The sequence below is a fragment of the Pseudorasbora parva genome, chromosome 13 (genome assembly GCF_024679245.1).
Source record: "Pseudorasbora parva isolate DD20220531a chromosome 13, ASM2467924v1, whole genome shotgun sequence".
Classification (NCBI taxonomy): domain Eukaryota; kingdom Metazoa; phylum Chordata; class Actinopteri; order Cypriniformes; family Gobionidae; genus Pseudorasbora; species Pseudorasbora parva.
Window position 1 is genome coordinate 28,270,176 of NC_090184.1, and position 18,266 is coordinate 28,288,441.

An 18,266-nucleotide genomic window follows, 5' to 3' on the forward strand; every position below is an offset into this window, starting at 1 on the left:
TTTATTATTTCACTCAAAAACTGCATGAGCTCAGAACAATCAGTTCCAAAAAGAAATACAAAACCTGTCCTAACTGAAAGAAAACATGACAAAATAATGAAATCCAATATTTGGTAATAATATAATAACAAAAGATTTACACTTATGGCTGGTAATTTTTGACCGGAAACACTAAAGAAGAATTATATTACATTTGCATCAGGGCAAGTATAATGTAGAATCTTTTCAAAATACCCTGAGAACAACGTGTTTAACAATAAATACATGTATTTCTGAACATTAAATGTAGAATGCTGAATTGTTTATCACTGTTGTCAGGCACTTTGAAAAAAAAAAAAACATCAGGAGAAAAATGTTAATGAATATAATTTAATTTAAAATTTAACCTTTCTATTTTTGATTCCTTTATTTTTGATTTGACCTCAGTATTCAGGTACAATCTGAGTAGAAGAAAGTCTGCTTCCATTCATCGATTTCAACATATAACACAATATGTACACATAAAATACTATACAAAACAAGCACACATTGACATTAAAGGGTTAGTTCATCCAAAAATGAAATTGATGTCATTAATGACTCAGACTATAAACGAAGCTAGCGCACACCAGATAACACGTCACTACACAGTCGCGAATGCAAATTGAAAACAAACACAGAAGAGAAGAAAATGCGGAATAAATTCGTCGTTTTTGTTATTTTTGGACCAAAATGTATTTTCGATGCTTCAAGAGATTCTAACTAACCCACAGTTGTCACATATGGACTATTTTGATGATGTTTTTATTAGCTTTCTGGACCTTCTGGAAAGGGACAGTATAATGTGCATTCGTTCCCTATGGAGAAACAGAAAGCTCTCAAACTAAATATAAAATACCTTTTTTTACGGGTGTGGAACAATATTAGGGTAAGTCATTAATTACATAATTTTTGGCTGAACTGACCTTTTAATAATAGTTGTGATGTCCAAGAGGAAACAATTTTAGTTCTGGTCCATATAAACTCACCAATATTGATGAGGAGTGACAGAGTTTGGCATGTTATGGTATAACCACAGAAACATTTCAGTAAGCTTATGGATAAGTAAGCATATTCTGTAGTGACCTTTCATATGAAGTGATACAGCATTGATGGAATCAAGTATGTTCATTTTCAAGACGTTCAAGAAGTATTTTCAATTATACTACAAATAAAATGACAGGTACAACATGAAAAATGTGAAAATTGTGTTTTTTGTTTCTTGAGTACCTCAAGATAATTAGTATTCCTTTACCTCTCTAAAACAGAGTAAAGAAATGTTGTTATATATAACAGTGCCGAGAACTGCACTAAACACTGTTGGACATCTCTGCTGTAGATTTCATTAGTTTGATGGGTGTGTAACGACAGAATGTATCAATACATACAAAACATTTACTGAAGGATCTTCCTCTAACACTCATGAATTGTCCTTAAAAATAATGTTGAAAATAATCACAACTGTACACTTGTCCTATTTAAATAATGTTTTAAATAGTATATATATATATATATATATATATATATATATATATATATATATATATATATATATATATATATATATATATATATATATATATATATATATAAAATTTAATTCTTTCATTCATCACAAATAAATTTAACTGAGATTCACATACAGTGGGGTCTAAAGGTCTGAGAACAAAATTATCTGGGATTCAAAATCAGAATCAAAATATCTGAAAATAGAAAAATAACATTACAGATACACTATGTAACTTTGTTTTGTTCAAAATTAACAGTTTAAATAATGAGGCAATACAATTTCAATCATTCTTAGTTGTCAAATCAAGTGAGAAAGGTTGATATGGAGTGGCTAAATCTCGAGCCTCTGGGGAATCACCCATTTTAAAAAATGCCAAACAGAGAGAGTCTGCTGGATAAAAGAGAACAAGACAGCTCGTAATAAAACAAGAATCAACATGGGTGTGGCTTTTTAGAGATCGTGAGAACTGAGGTAGTTTATTGAATAGATAAACTGCTATATGTAGCTCTCTACTATTAATAGGTATAGCTACAGTTACCCTTTTCAGCTAGCTTTATCTAAACTGGTTGTATCTCTTAAGCCTATAGTGAATGTTTTATGAGCAGTAGGATCACCATAATTATCCGCACAGATACGCAGAGCTGAAGCACAACCAAAACAACGTTCTTCTGCAAAATGCATGCAGTTTTGTTACATAGTGTACCTTTAAGATAGATTTAGGATCATTTGCACAAATGTTTCACTTAAAATGGTATGCTGATAATATAATTTGTAACGAACGAAACAAAGCATTTCACGAATAAAAGACTTTTGGACCCCAAAATATTCACTGATCAAAATAAAATAAAAAAGTTCTCTGTCATTGTAAAATTGCTCGGTTCAGTAAGAGGTAGACTTCAAACTGCATGTTTACATCTTTGGCAATAAAGATGAGTGAATTCTCATCATTGTTTCACATTTTTTCCATCCATTTTGTGTGATTTAGGAAGTTCCATTTGCCAGTCATAACAGCAATACATTTGCATGTACAAATAATTCCAATAAAAATGCTATTAGAATATTATGGCAATAACGTGTCAAGACAATCTGTTATTAAGCTTTTTTTTTCTTGGATTTTGGTTACTGGCCTTTCATGAAAACCATTTTATTTTTTACTTATTGAAATTAAGAAGTTGTCTGATTTGATATTACAAGCTAAATTAAACTGAACCTGGGTCAGAGGTTGCAGGTTCAGGACTATTTGTTCTGTATTTGGTCTTTAGATTCTGGAATCCTGCTGTCCTCTCGTAGCTCTGTCAGTGTCCAGCCATCGACTTCTTTCCAGTGATCCACTCTACTAAGATGAATGTAATACTCATAATCATGAAGATGAAGCCCAGTGTCACAAACACCATCGCCTGGAAAACATACATGGGAGTGAGAAAAAAGAAGCAATAGATCTGTGAGATTGAAGTAACTTTCTGCCTGCATCTCACCTGGATCTTTGGCCGAGATTTCAATGGCTCCTGTTCTTTGGGGATGATGTAAATGTAGAATATTCCAGGCAGAATGAAAATTAGGCTGGGAGCAGATGTAGCACCTAAAAAACGGATTCAGTTAAATTCTGCATATTAATGTGACCAATAAAATCCTCTACGCTGCAAATCGGACTCACCAATGAAGCCGAAGATGTCACGAATGTTGGGCACGAAGATAACGAGCAGATTGACGGCAATGAGGAGGCACACTGCGATGGAGATGTGACGCACCCAGCTGAAAGGCTTATCAGGAAACAGAAGCTGCAAAACGGCACGGCGGATCTAGAGCAAGGCAATAAAGCGCTGTCAACACTCAACCAGCATGATGATGAGGAATTATATGCCAGAAATAACCAATGAGCCAAGAAAACCAGACAAAAAAAAAATACCGGGAAAAGGACCACGGGAACCGTCAGTGTCACTGCCACCAGCACAGCCAGCCGAACACACAGCATCAGGGTGTCTTTTTTACTGTACATCTCCAGAAGCTCTGACTCCACATTTGCTAAACATATGTAAATACATGCAGATTGTTAAAACAAAAACTGTTGGTACTTTGATAATATGGTATTTCGTTAATGGCATGTTTTTTTTGTGAAGTTCCTCTTACCATAGAAGGTGAGGTAGCCAAAGATGGCAGTCAACAGGTACATGACAAACATGGCCAAAATAGAGATATTGGCAATGTTTTGCATGCGTTTCTTGCTTGGACTGAAATAACAACGAGAAAAAGATGCAAATATATGAATAAATGTATAACAGTTTTTAAAGAAATTCTGAAATTACAGTCTTACTTTTTGAGTTCTGTGTAAATGGGCAACACTTCAGGGTGACACACAAAAGCAAACGCCATAATGGGAATGGTAAAAGCAGTCTGAGATTTTAAAACAAAACATGAAATTAAATGATTAATCAACTGGGGTTAAAGTGAAGCTGAAGGACACCTGGAAATAAGCTTTTCATTGATATCTCTTACCTGTGGATTGGCGGTTATTAATTTAGCTTCACATGTGTCAGCGCTGGAGTTGGATATGCTTTCATTGAGAAAAGTGCCATTATTGCTGTGTGCTACAAAACACTCTGTGACAAATTTCTTGTAGATGACCTAATAAGAGAGAGATGTATTCATTCGTCACAATGACATGATTAATTTATACCAGTGTCCTTGGTTGCAATATCTATGGTTTTCTCACAGAACTGGGATACTTTTAAATTGCTGCAGTGGGTTGATATATTGCATAAGTTGTACTTCCTGAAATGTTTGTATTGAAACGTTACCAAAATTGTGCTATATGAGTTTTGTGAGGGAAGGTATTTATAGTGATTACTACAATAATACTGATTTTAAAGTTGGAATTGTGTATAACGCACAACAGTAACCGTTAAATATGTATATTTTAGGTATGAGTGGCATATTTTGATATTTGGTATAGGGTGATTGTTTTTGGTCGGCCATTGGGCTAGTTCTGTTTTGGCAACCCTGCTGGTGTTTTTATATTTAGGAGGTAGATGGAGAGTTGACTTACAGATATGAGAAAGAAGACCATGCAGCTGAGCGAGAAACCACTGGTGTAGCCAAGATACCCTAAAATAAATGCATAAATACATTATAAATGCATGTACATATTCATACCAATTTGAATAATTTTTCATGCCATGGGTTCAGTTGGTTTTCAAGGCGTCTTCTGATTAAATGTATAGCTTTAATTCACTATAAGGTGCGGTCACATTTTAAACAAAATGCACAGGTGCTAGCTCACGCAGAAGTCGCTTTTGCAGCCTTCTGGCTTTTACGTGACCACCTTAAAGGATTAGTTCACAGATTTTTTTTTGTGGACTTTAATTAATCACCCTCATGTCATTCCAAACCAGTAAGACCTTCGTTCATCCTCGGAACACAAATACAATTTAAAATCAAGATGATTAAACCATACAGAGGCAACAACGTCATTGTAACTTTCAAGGTCTTGAAAGGTAGTAAATACATTGTTCAAATAGTCAAAGTGACTCCAGGGGTTTAACTTTAATGCTATGAAGCGATGAGAATACTTTTTGTGCACAAAAAACAAACAGAAATAATTCTCATCACTATTTTAACAATGTCTTTACTATGTTTCTGGGCTTTGAAAGTTGCAATTCCGGTGCTGCCTATGGATGGTTTAGAAAAGCGGATTTCATCAAAAATATCTTCATTTGTGTTCCAAAGATGAACAAAGGTCTAACAAGCTTGGAACGACATGGGGGTGAATAATTAATGACAGAAATTTCATTTTTGGGTGAACTAACCCTTTAGAATTTGTGAAATCATCTGTCTGGGGATCTTTTCGCTCTCAAGGGAAATTTCACCTAACAGCGTAAATGTGACCACCTTAAATCACTTTAAATTGAAAACATCTGGCTTCATTCAAGGCACCTAACAAAGAGCTTTATTGCAGGTATAAATGTTGGATTGAGATTATGATTATTATGAAATAAAATGGAATGACAGAGGGAGGAAACTGAAAATGAATGAATGAGAGGAATGGTGGTAGGAACGTACCAAGTCGTTTCATAAATGCCAGGGGAAGAATGACGATGAAACTAACGATAATGATGAGATACTTCCCATTAACGAACCATTCACTGACAAAGAAAACAGAGGTGTTTTACACAACATGTCATGCTAAAAGGAGAGAAAGTATGACTGTAAAAAGCAGTCAGCGTAGACATTTCAAAGCGTGTACACAGAGAATTAAAAATGAAAAGGGAATACAGTGGGGTTCAAAAGTCACAAATTAATGGATTTGTGATTTTTAGCATTGTCTCACATTTGGACTCCACTGTATCCAGCACATTAGCAAAAGTACTATGTTCTGGTACTCACGGTGAGTCAGTCGGCAGATCCATAAGACCCTCAATAATATGAGGTAACTCTATCTTCACAATGAACAGGTAAGTGGACATTGCTGTTTCGTCAAAGGAAGAACACAAAATTTGTGTTATAGTGAAGCTGTTGTTATATTTAGCACTCGTATAGCTATTACTGACTTTGACTGATCGGCTGTGATGTCTTATGACATCATGAGTATAACAACTGAAAGTAATAATGCATTTCATTTTACCTCCAATGTTGTGCACTGTTATAACACATGCTGCTAAGATTTTTCCAGGTGTACCAAATGCATGGTTCCCGAGCTGTTCGTATGCACGGATCCCTAAACACACAAACAAACATAACAGGAAGTTTAGATGCTTTTTTCATGTTATCAGGATTGCTTGATAGACATAAAAGAGATTTTTCTCACCAACCACTTCAGCACACTTCAGAAGCAGGTGGATGGAGTAGGCAGAGAGAAGAGCGATGCTTATCAACAGGATTCTGAAAACAAGTAACTCAAATGATGAAACTATAATGACAACAGCAAAAAGTAAGTTCTTCTATACTCTATAATTCAAGGTATATTTCACCTAAAAATAAAAATTCATGTCATAATTTATTCACCTTCATGTCATTTCAAACTATATGACTCTTCTGTGGAGCACAAAAGGAAGATATTCTGAAGAATGTGTTTGCCTATACAATGAATGTCCAAAACAACATTGAACCCCAATGACTTTCATTGTATAGACAAAAATAAAACAAAAAACTGAAACATTTTTGAATGTCCCACAGAAGAACGTAAAGGTGAGCAACATGAGGGTGATGACATGATTTTTGGGTGAACTATTCCTTTAATAACCTGGCATATGAAATCCTGTCCATTTGATTTTAGCGATTGTCAGACTCATCAATCTGTCATATGACTTTAAGATGTGCTAATTTAATCGCGATTAAGTGGGTAAAACTGCATTTTCCTCAGTGACATTATCACCAGTCGTCGAGTAATCTAACCTCCAATCTCATTAATGACGCATTAGACAAGTTTAGCTCAGAACTGTTTTTTTCCGTGGTACAACCCACAAAAACAAAGTCACGTGTAGTCTCTGTGATAAAAATATGCAAAAGTAAGCTTTCTATGAGTTAACACTTCCCCCTAGTGTCTCTCAGAGATACGTGTATTTGCATATTGCTGAATGTTATTATTGGCAGGAGTGTTTTTCTTTTAGCAGAGAAACTGTTGAGATTAAAGCTACAAGTAAACAGTTTTTTGAACATTAAGCTGCTTTAAAAGCCTGCTTGGGCTGGACAGACAGGCTTTGATTTGATTACAGCAGGCTATTTATAACCCTCTCAGATCTGAGCTGTGAGCACAGTACATGTGTGTGTCACATCATAGGCATAGAGTGACGTTAAAGGTCCCTACACATATAAAGCCAGATCATTCACAAGGAATAGCAGTTGCAGGTCCTATCAATATTGTTCTATTTTTGTGTTTTTTATAGCGTGTTTGCTTTCAGAACGGAGTGAAGGCTACTTGATTTATCCAAGCACTGGATCGGTAAAGAATGTGGTAAGGAAGCAAGGAAAATTAAATAGTGAAGGGAATATATTTAGCAGAGACTCTTCCCTTAGTGTTACACACTACCTGAGGGAAGAAAAAAACATGCAAATATTTGAATTGTATTGACTGAGTACGTGACAGAGGCACACTGGCGTATGGCTGCGTATGCCTAGAGTTAAATGTAGAGGTGGACACAAAGAAGCCTTAATGCTCAGTTAGGCCGAACTCAGACACGCATGTGCAGCACACACATTCCAGCAAACTAACAGAAGTCTACCACAAGGTGCAGCCAAATGCCAAAGAGAGGCATCATTCCACCGCTCTAGACCTGGAATTTTCTGTTTACATTTGTAACTTTGGATATGTACCAGAAAGACTAGAGGGCTCTTCATTTACTCACAGTTCATTTTTTATGACATTAAAGAAACAGTAGAACTCCTTTTTGCTATCACACCTTCAGTAACCTTTATTTTGATTATGTATTATTGCACAAATCCACACAAATGTGCATGCATAACTACAAGTGTAGTTTGACTTACACAAAAAGGATGATTCCAGTGTTGGCCATGGCATAAGCCAGTCCCAAAATTCCACTGCCCATGATGGCGTTACTGAGGTTGAAAATAGACATTCCGAAAGAAGTCTTTCCCTCAAACTGGAATAAAAGATGAATATGTATTAGTCATAAACCTGTTTAATTGAATAGATTCCTTTAGCTTGAATAGTAGTTTCACTTTTTCTCTCCAACTCCACAAACAAGTTAGAAAAATCCCTACTGTTATACATTACAGATCATTCTTTGTATGGGTGCGTATGTTTGTTTTAATCAATATTCTAATCAGTTTCACCCACACTTAAACATTTCTGTAAAGTTAATTCTGAAATGTGCACACTCACATCTGTAAAATGAGTTTCTGCTTTTCCATTGCTTTTTTCATGAAGAAATGTATCACCCTCTCTTATGCTGTCAAGGGCATCAAATCTGTGTAATATAAGCAAAATAAATGATTTTTTGTTGTTGTGTAAAAATGATATACAGGAAAGCTTTTGAGAAAAGGCAGGAAATGACAGTTACTGAATTCATTTTTTGAAATGTCAGCAGTTGAGTACTCTTAAAATATAAGTTCAGTATTTTTGTTGTTGTTAACAAAAACTATTAAACATTTTTGTTAAATGAAATAAAGATGATTTTTTAAGAGATAAAACTAAAACATAAATAAAACTAAATGGAAATAAAAAGTTAGCTATTTAAGAACTAGTTTAAAATGCATAACACTTCACAAGTTTAAAATACATAGATACTTTCAGTTAGCTTTGTTTTAAGCTGCAGTGTTTACAGGATAAAAATTATATGAGGTGACTATAAAGCATGGAATTCATAATATGATTTGGTAGTGAAAGGGAGCACATCTCTGAAGAAAACCTCTAAGATAGTTCCTTATGAATGTGTTGGTGTGGAAACTTACTCCAGACATTTGTCAGGACTGAGATCATGGTGACCGTTTGACATTTTCTGTCCTTCCATTTTAGGCTTCTACAACACTTAACAATTCTCCAAAGAACACTGTCTGTAAGGTCAAGCTCTGTAAAAACAATCTGAAACACAGAAAAAAAGTTTTGGGGTCAATGATCATTTTATTAAGAGCTAAAATTATTATAAAACATGAATGCGTCACAAAAAAAGTTCTTACAGTGATCATTCAAATAAGTGTCCAAAAGCTATACAAAGCTGTGAGATCAGTGAGAGACAGTGTAGGAGCATAATCTTTACATAAATACACAAGATGGAAGAGGAGGCAGGGGGAAAGTGATGCTAAAAACATTCCTCAGAGCATTATTGGCTGCTAAAGACATCATAGAAAGATTAGTCTTGATATAAAACATCTGTGAACTGTATGCATATTCTTCATCATAAATTCAGACTGATAAGATAGTTGTGCGCAGTATTCTGCAGCTCTGTTATTTTAATCGTATTTAAAGCTTGATTACTGTAAACAAAGTAAAAAAATACACAGTAATTTAAATACGTAGGAGGTACAATTACATGCAAGTTAAGGCTCTTCCCAGTGTTTTATTAAAGGTCAACAGTGTATAAAGAAAAATACATGAGAGGCAGTGTATAGCGCTATTGCGAATACAGCTAATGACTGTTTTCACACAGGTTTCCTGTACACTCTCCCTGTATGCCATTGGTCAAGTGAATGGATAACCCCACCCCCAAAGTCATACTATTGGTTGAACCAATGTTGTTATGTCGTGTTGTATTGATGGTCCTATGCTAACATAGATTCCAACAGGTTCCATCTGTTTGTCTTAAATAAACAGAGCAATGTTTTGATAGTGTCTCAGAGCCACTACGAATATCAACCTACGAATTACCTAATTTGTGGTCTCTAATATTAAACAGTTAAAAAACATCTCTAAGTACACTTAAGTGGCCTTTATTTAATTCATATATTATCTGAAAGCGTTTTTTAAAGGGTAACTAAACCCTAAACCAACTTTTTTTAGTTAATGATCTGCAAGACTGGGACTTTATTAATGCTGTTTATTAATTCGAGTAAATGTTTTGACACAAGTGTTTTAATTCTACAATATATGGTGTAAAAACGTCTTAGTGCTGCCCTCTTAAGGTTGAACGGTGGCTACTGCAGTCGAATTTTCCTATTGGACGTTTTGGTGCTTCGTGACGTAGGACGAAACTTCCAACGGCTCACTATCCAAGCCCCTGGCACAAGCTCACCCTAAGAAATGTTTTCCCGTGATTACATGATGAGAATGGCTTCAGTCCAGTATGAGCGCTCATGTTACATGAAGTAGAAACATTATGAATGAAACTTTCTCATCATTTGCTTTCAACATCCTAATGAAGAAAATACAGATAAATAATGCAGTTGTAAGTACATGTTAAGCTTTTCTTGTGATATTTTGCCGGCCGTCATGTCTACAGAGAATTTTTGTACTTCATCATACACTTTCAGACAAATCCTGACACTCAAATGGTTGCCGTGGTAACGAACAACAATACCTTTACGTGCTGGCCTATAACATTATAGTCTAACTTTTATTTGAGGAAATCTGTTGTAATTATTGGTCCTGCGCTTTTTTAGTTACATTCAGTATAAGGATATGAGTTTAATGTTCATAGATTAGTTAGTGGTCTCATTCTCTCTTGAAATATATACTTTTACGATTTGAAGTACATTAAAGGTCCCGTTCTTCGCGTGTTTTCGAAGCTTTGATTATGTTTACAGTGTGCAATATAACATGAGTTCATGTTTCGCAGTATTTTTCACGCAATTTACTTATCTGTACAGCGCTGTTTTTCTCTCTCCTAAAAACGGCCTGATGATTTCCTTGTTCTATGAAGTCCCCTCCTTCAGAAACGATTTCTGATTGGGCCAGCGCTTCCCGTGTTGTGATTGGACAGCAGCTTAACGCACTTTGCCCGGAAAGGTCCCGCCTCTTACCATAACGGGGAGATGCAAACGCTGAATGCGCGCTCTTCTCCACGTGAGAAACCAACAAGACCACGCCCCCTATTTTGCGTGTACTTGTGGGCGGAGGGTTAGTCAACAAACGGTTCTAGTGACGTCATTCAAGCAAGGAAGTGCAGGGGTGTAGTACATAGACGGTTTAGTCCAAACCGGCCTTTCGGGAAGTGAAGGGAACTTCTGGTAAATAAAATATCCCGCTTGGCATTGAAGTTTGAGCTTTATAATTTTACAGGTATTGTTTATGCTCCAACAGCAACATTTCACACTAACTAAAGTTTGAAAGATGGAATCGCGAAGAACAGGACCTTTAAAGTGCACATTCAATATAATAAGCAGAATTTAACTTAAGCATGTGTTATGATTATAAATAAATACCAAGAATTGTATGTGTATATCTCACAAGGCATCTTTTAAGCATAAACTCAGTTTAAGCATGGCTGATGCAATCCTTTGTAAGCTTGCACTGTTAAGGAAATATGTTGGAAAATGCGGCAGTGCTGGTAGGTCAGGAAATACTTATGTCTTTATCTGTCATTTATATGAGGAGACTGGCAGTTGCCTTATTAGGCAAAATGTCTGTCCATACAGTGCTTTATTAGGTTTTGATGCAGAATTCCCTGAATTGTTTTCGTCCTGCCTAGCCAAAAGCATTCCAAGCAAGCTGGTCATTGTTCAGTGGTCAAACTGTCAAAACAGTCTCAAATATGTGAATATAAAATACCAGAACCTTATTTTATTTGTCTGTATAAAACACTATACATTTCAGACCACCATCACTCTGTACAATATATTATGTGTTAGTTTAAAGTAAGAGCGAGAAAACGAGATAGAGTTCAAGTGAAGTGTTTTTAACAGTATTCCATCACCAAATGTCTATATATCTTTGATTAAAATAAAAAAAATATGTCTATGGAAAAGAGAAAGTCTTGACAAATTACTGTCAAAATAAACAATTGGTGGGAAATAAAGCTTAAAATGAATAAGCAGGGGAAGTTTAGCCAGTGAGGCAAGCCTTGACCACATGACGCTTGTCTGATGCAAGACCTTATCTGTATTGAAACAGAACCAACCTCCCTACACACCCTTATTTAAACACGCTTTTGTTCCACAAGAAATGTTGAGGAAGTACTCACCACTGTGGGAAGGAGAGAAACCTTGCAAAAGTCAAAAGTCTCTAAAAGTGTAGCTACGTAGTATCCTGAAGTCAAAGAGTCTTCATTCATTCATTTGTTTCTGTGTTGCCTAAGTGAAGCTGTCCAGCTTGTGTGAGTACATGTTCAGAGCTCACCTGTGTGAGGGAGGGGCAGGAGATTAACTCCTGGAGGGATGAAGGATGTCTATTTAAAGACGCTCTGGCATGAGTCTGCTATCTTAACACTCTTGTATAGGTAAAAAAAAAATATTTACATATATATAATAATTATAACATGCAGTTTTGTACATATTATGGAAATTTGATTGTAAGGCTCGTTTTTTTTTGTTTTGAAAATGTAAAACTTTATAATGTTTCTGGTTTGTGTTTACAGGGACAAAATAGAGTTTGTACAGTATAAAAATTATTATGTCAATGGAAAGTCTCTATAAAATATGAAAACTCAACCGTAGGTAGGTGTGTGTGTGTGTGTGTGTGTGTGTGTGTGTGTGTGTGTGTGTGTGTGTGTGTGTGTGTGTGTGTGTGTGTGTGTGTGTGTGTGTGTGTGTGTGTGTGTGTGTGTGTGTGTGTGTGTGTGTGTGTGTGTGTGTGTGTGTGTGTGTGTGTGTTATCATAAGTAATTAGATTAGGAGATCAGGTTTTTTTTAAGGTTACCTGGATGCAAGACCTAGAACAACACTATTAGCCATTGATTGCACACTGTCAATTCAATCCCTTCTTTTATGATTTTGTCCAAATAACATCCGTTTTGATCATTTTTCATATGCTGTTTTATAAACCATGTAAACCACTATTTGTTGACAAAGTAAAAAAAAAATCTTATTTAAATTGCCTACAATACTCACATAAGCCAATATGAACATATAGTAAATGGATTTTATAAAAGAAATATGTCTCTTATAGTTTATATGATATAATAGTCTTTCAGCCATAAAGTTCTTGGGCAAAATATTTGTCTAACTCATAAAGAATATAAACCATGTGATGTCAGATATATACACTGTGTATGTGTATATTTTATGTAGCTATGTAATGTATGTGACACTTTATTTGAGGATAGCAAAATAAAGTAAACTGTGACATATTATACCCAAAAATTCTTCATACAGTGGACTGAGAGTAAAAATTATAAAAATAAGGGACCAAAATTATTCAGACACTTTGACCTGACCATGTTTTTCTTAAGTGTTTTTCTTTCATTACTAATGTGACCTATTACACCACAGACTGAACAAAATAAAGCATTGCTTGGTGTTTGGTTGACATAAATTGGTATTATCTAATTGTGTACATAAATTAAAATTTAACTTTCTATCAAAATGATCTGACATTATCAAGATGAATTTCTGAGCTCTTGTCATATTTTATTAACATTTTCTAAACTGTAGCGAATAAACTGTGATAATGTGAGAAAATGTTGAAGGTGTACATTTTGGGTTGATTGTATATATATATATATATATATATATATATATATATATATATATATATATATAGAGAGAGAGAGAGAGAGAGAGAGAGAGAGAGAGAGAGAGAGAGAGAGAGAGAGAGAGAGAGAGAGAGAGAGAGAGAGAGAGAGAGAGAGAGACTTTTAAACACACCTTTATTTATATTTACACTATAAGACATTTTTCAAAAGAAAAAACTTTTGTTTCATTAGGTCCATTGGTAAATACACACATATATCCATTCTAAGAAACCATACAGTCACATAGTCAAAAGTAAAAATTCCAAAATCTCATTAATTTTTTTTTTTTTAAATTTTAAAAAAAAAACACAGTCACATAACCTCATAGATTTAAAACCAGCTCATTTTCATAATCCACAGAGCACAAAACATCATTCAAAGCCCAAATTTCAATAAATCTGTCCACATTATTCATTAGTTTAAAGTATGCAAACTCTGCCTTGATTCTGGTTGCTATAAGAGCTTTTAAGACCACCTCAGGACCTATCTCCCCCTCTCCTTTCATTTTTCTCTTCCGGGTTAACCAGATTGCCATCTTTGCTCCACCAATCACAAAATTAATTAACGAGAGAGAGAGACAGAGAGAGAGAGAGACAGAGAGAGAGAGAGAGAGAGAGAGAGAGAGAGAGAGAGAGAGAGAGAGAGAGAGAGAGAGAGAGAGAGAGGAAAATAAGTATTTGAAATTGAACACCCTGCTATTTTGCAAGGTCTCCCACTTAGAAATCATGGAGGGGTCTGAAATTGTCATCATAGGTGCATCTCCACCGTGAGAGACATAATCTAAAAAAAAAAAAGTATGGTATGATACAGCTGCAAATAAGTATTTTAACACCTGAGAAAATCAATGTTAATATTTGGTACAGTAGCCTTTGTTTGCAATTACAGAGGTCAAACATTTCCTGTAGTTTTTCACCATGCTTGCACACACTGCAGAAGGGATTTTGGCCCACTCCTCCACACATACCTCTTTTCTACCAAAATGAACCGGTTGCTAGTTCAGAGCCAGTGCTAGTGTCAGTTCTAAGTTGGTTGGACTTAAGAGACTTTAAGAAACGGTTTGGCTTTCCACAGGCTAAAGAGCCACCACAGAGCTCGGGCTTACGTCACTTTATACGTCTCATCTTTCTCGCTAGTGTTTTAGCAATGCTAGCGAGGCAGCGGGAAATACAAACACACCAGGCTTGTTCGAGATGCATCGGCACTGCAAAGACCGATCCGCGTATGATAACAAAATACCGCGTGAGCGATTCAAAAGTCATTTGCGCTCGCTGTACTATGATGTCATACGCGATCTGTCTGCACAGTGTGCGCCGATGCATCTCGAACGAGCCTTCCCTCAATTGTTCATAGCTTTATGATCCTACATCGGCATCAAAGTCCAATGCATCTTCAATGCTCTAACTGAGGGAAGGAGGTTGTTCCCCAAAATCTCGCAATACATGGCCCCGGTCATCCTCTCCTTAATACAGTACAGTCGCCCTGTCCCATGTGCAGAAAAACACCCCTAAAGCATGATGCTACCATCCCCATGCTTTACAGTAGGGACGGTGTTCTTGGGATGGTACTCATCATTCTTCTTCCTCCAAAAAGTTCTATTTTGGTCTCATCTGACCACATGACTTTCTCCCATGACTCCTCTGGATCATCCAAATGCTCATTGGCAAACTTAAGACGGGCCTGGACATGTGTTAGTTTAAGCAGGGGAACCTTCCGTGCCATGCATGATTTTAAACCATGACGTCTTAGTGTATTACCAACAGTAACCTTGGAAATGGCGGTCCCAGCTCTTTTCAGATCATTGACCAGCTCCTCCTGTGTAGTTCTGGGCTGATTTCTCACCTTTCTTAGGATCATTGAGACCCCACGAGTTGAGATCTTGCACGGAGCCCCAGTCCGAGGGTGATTGACAGTCATGTTTAGCTTCTTCCATTTTCTAATGATTGTTCCAGCAGTGGACCTTTTTTCCCCAAGCTGCTTGCCAATTTCCCCATAGCACTTTCCAGCCTTGTGGAGGTGTACAATTTTGTCTCTTGTGTCATTGGACAGCTCTTTGGTCTTGGCCATGTTAGTAGTTGGATTCTCACTGATTGTATGGGGTGGACAGGTGTCTTTATTCAGCTAACGACCTCAAACAGGTGCATCTAATTTAGGACAATAAATGGAGTGGAGGTGGACATTTTAAAGGCAGACTAACAGGTCTTTGAGGGTCAGAATTCTAGCTGATAGGCAGGTGCTCAAATACTTATTTGAAGCTGTACTACTGATAGCAAATAAATAGCTGAAAAATCATATCATGACTTTTTTTTAGATTATGTCTCTCACAGTGGACATGCACCTACGATGACAATTTCAGATCCCTCCATGATTTCCAAGTGGGAGAACTTGCAAAATAGCAGGGTGTTTAAATACTTATTTTCCTCTCTGATATTATATATATATATAATCGTGTGTGTGTGTGTGTGTGTGTGTGTGTGTGTGTGTGTGTGTGTGTGTAAAATGAATAAAAAGTAAACATGATGGGGTGTAAGAAGTTTGTACTAAAATGTACCAATGAGATTGTATTAATTTATACGAATCAGCAACCAATTCGCCAAAACATAAAATAGCTATCGATTGCCATGAGATTGTTGGTTTGTTGTTGGTTTGGCAGGAATCAAATCATACTTAAAGTATTTACTGTTAAAACTCTAGAATGTTTAACATAATAGAGACATTTTCCACTTAGCATTAGCATACACAAATGCATAGTGAAAATATGCATAGTCACAATGAGTGGCATGACAATTATTGTAAAAATAGCACATATACATATTTCAGTTTAGATAAGGACTGGAAAAGTATACATTTTTAAGGAATATTAAAGAAAAGTCAGAGTGTGAAAGACTATTTCTCTCACTCACACACACATAGACTACTAAAGGTGTTATGCCAGTGTGGCCATTTGGTCACAAGTGTTTACTTTTAGGTAATAAAGAGATTGATATTAAAAATGTTGTGTGATTATCATCATCAAACAGGATGTTCTCACACAAAGGCTATATTGTCAGACAGGAACTAGCTTATGACATGTGGCCCTCACTCACAGAATGGTGTTGTTGCCTTGTGGGTAAAATAAAGTCAAAACTCTACATTATAACGTCTAATAGTCTGTACTTTTTATGTGAGATCGAGGAAACCTCATCTATTGTATTTTAGTTACTTGCCTAAGACTTGCCTAAAAATTTCAGTTAAAAAATATCAGTGATCCACCTCAAGATGTGATATCTCACAAGAACAGGCTCTCCTGGAAAGCTTCCACCACATTTACTGATATAACCGGTCACAGAGTACTATCACGTCACGTTAAACATCTTTATGACAAAGTGGAACAAAAATGCTAGAGGTATGACGCATTTTAAACCAGTTAAATGCCCTTTGAAGCTTTGAATTTATGAAAAATTAAATATCCATTACAGAAATGAGTGCACACTGGAAATTTGGTTCTTGCATTATAAAACGCAACATAATTCCATTCATCACATAACCTCAGTACACTCCACATCCTGTACACCATTTCAACACATGTAACTGTAATCTGTAGAAAATGCTTAGTGATGAATATCCCAATTCATAATCAATATCAATGCGTACCATTATAACTAAGGAATATTCAGATATTTGAATAGAATTTAGATATACAAATGGTAATCTCTACAATGGCAAGCTCTGAAATATATGCATTAATATGATTTGAATCCATGTGAACCTACAGACAATTGTGTGATTGTTCTGCCATGAATTATTGCTGCTTTCGGCTATAGCTGCCATGTGCCACATGGCGTATAGGTCTCCCTACTTCCTTCTGATGTAGCTGAGAGAAGATCTCATGGTAACTAACAATTAATCAAGAAACAGATGAATTATTAACTAGTGACTCCATGTAAAGAAATAGTTTGACAGCTATCATTTTGGGCTAATATACTGTTGAGAGAATATTTGAGAGAATATATAGTCTCCTTACCTTTTTGAAACTTGACAACAGTCTCTGTAATGTAGACAACAAATAGATCTATTAATGAAGAAAAATTATGGTTTGATACTCCCAGATGGTTCTTGAGTGTGGCATTTAACACAGACAGATGGAATGAAAGGGAAAGAGAGCTTGAAAGACAAAATATGGTGGCATCTACAGTAGCAAGGGTTTTAGCCCCTCCTTCAAACTAAAAAAGAGCGGGACTTCCAGTTTGTCCCGCCTTGTTCTCTTTTTAGATAACTGCTTTTAATTTCACATCTCTTTCTTTTTTTCTTTGTGTGCACATACTTAGCTATAGTTTGAGGACAACATCGTACCCAGAAACAAGCTAAATCTAACAAAACCTAATTATCATAATTATCATGATCTTTGAGGACTTCCTTAAATAGGAAAAAATAAGTTTGTTTAGGGTTAGTGTGAGACTGCTGGTAATGTGACAATTTCTCAGTATTTGTTGGCACTCAAATAAGAGTGCATACACTCTTAAAAATAAAGGTTCTTAAATGGTTCTTTGGGAGGGTGTATGGTTCCATGAAGAATCTTAAATATCCATATTATATTTCCAATGCACAAAAGGTTCTTTGTAGTGCAAAAAGATTCTTTAGACTATAAAATGGTTAGAAATAAAAATGGTTCTTTAAAGAACCTTACTTTAAAGTACTTACCGTGT

General features: G+C 35.8%; 1 protein-coding gene across 2 annotated transcripts; it reads right to left on the reverse strand.

Moving 5' to 3' along the window:
- Positions 1-1,627: 1,627 nt before the first annotated feature.
- On the reverse strand, positions 1,628-17,730 carry slc38a5a (solute carrier family 38 member 5a). Of its 2 annotated transcripts, none has more exons than XM_067412649.1 (16): positions 17,585-17,730; positions 8,933-9,062; positions 8,364-8,448; positions 8,006-8,121; positions 6,330-6,403; positions 6,147-6,239; positions 5,909-5,990; positions 5,585-5,667; positions 4,572-4,630; positions 4,022-4,150; positions 3,840-3,919; positions 3,656-3,756; positions 3,435-3,550; positions 3,183-3,327; positions 3,004-3,107; positions 1,628-2,925 (listed from the first exon to the last, which is right to left on the reverse strand). In XM_067412649.1, the coding sequence occupies exons 2-16, from the start codon at positions 8,989-8,991 to the stop codon at positions 2,824-2,826; spliced, it is 1,428 nt and encodes a 475-aa protein (XP_067268750.1). In that variant the 5' UTR covers positions 8,992-9,062; positions 17,585-17,730; the 3' UTR covers positions 1,628-2,823. The 2 variants fall into 2 exon arrangements, with proteins under 2 accessions (XP_067268750.1, XP_067268751.1); XM_067412650.1 differs by lacking the exon at positions 17,585-17,730 and adding an exon at positions 12,097-12,233.
- Between the last annotated feature and the right edge of the window lie 536 nt (positions 17,731-18,266).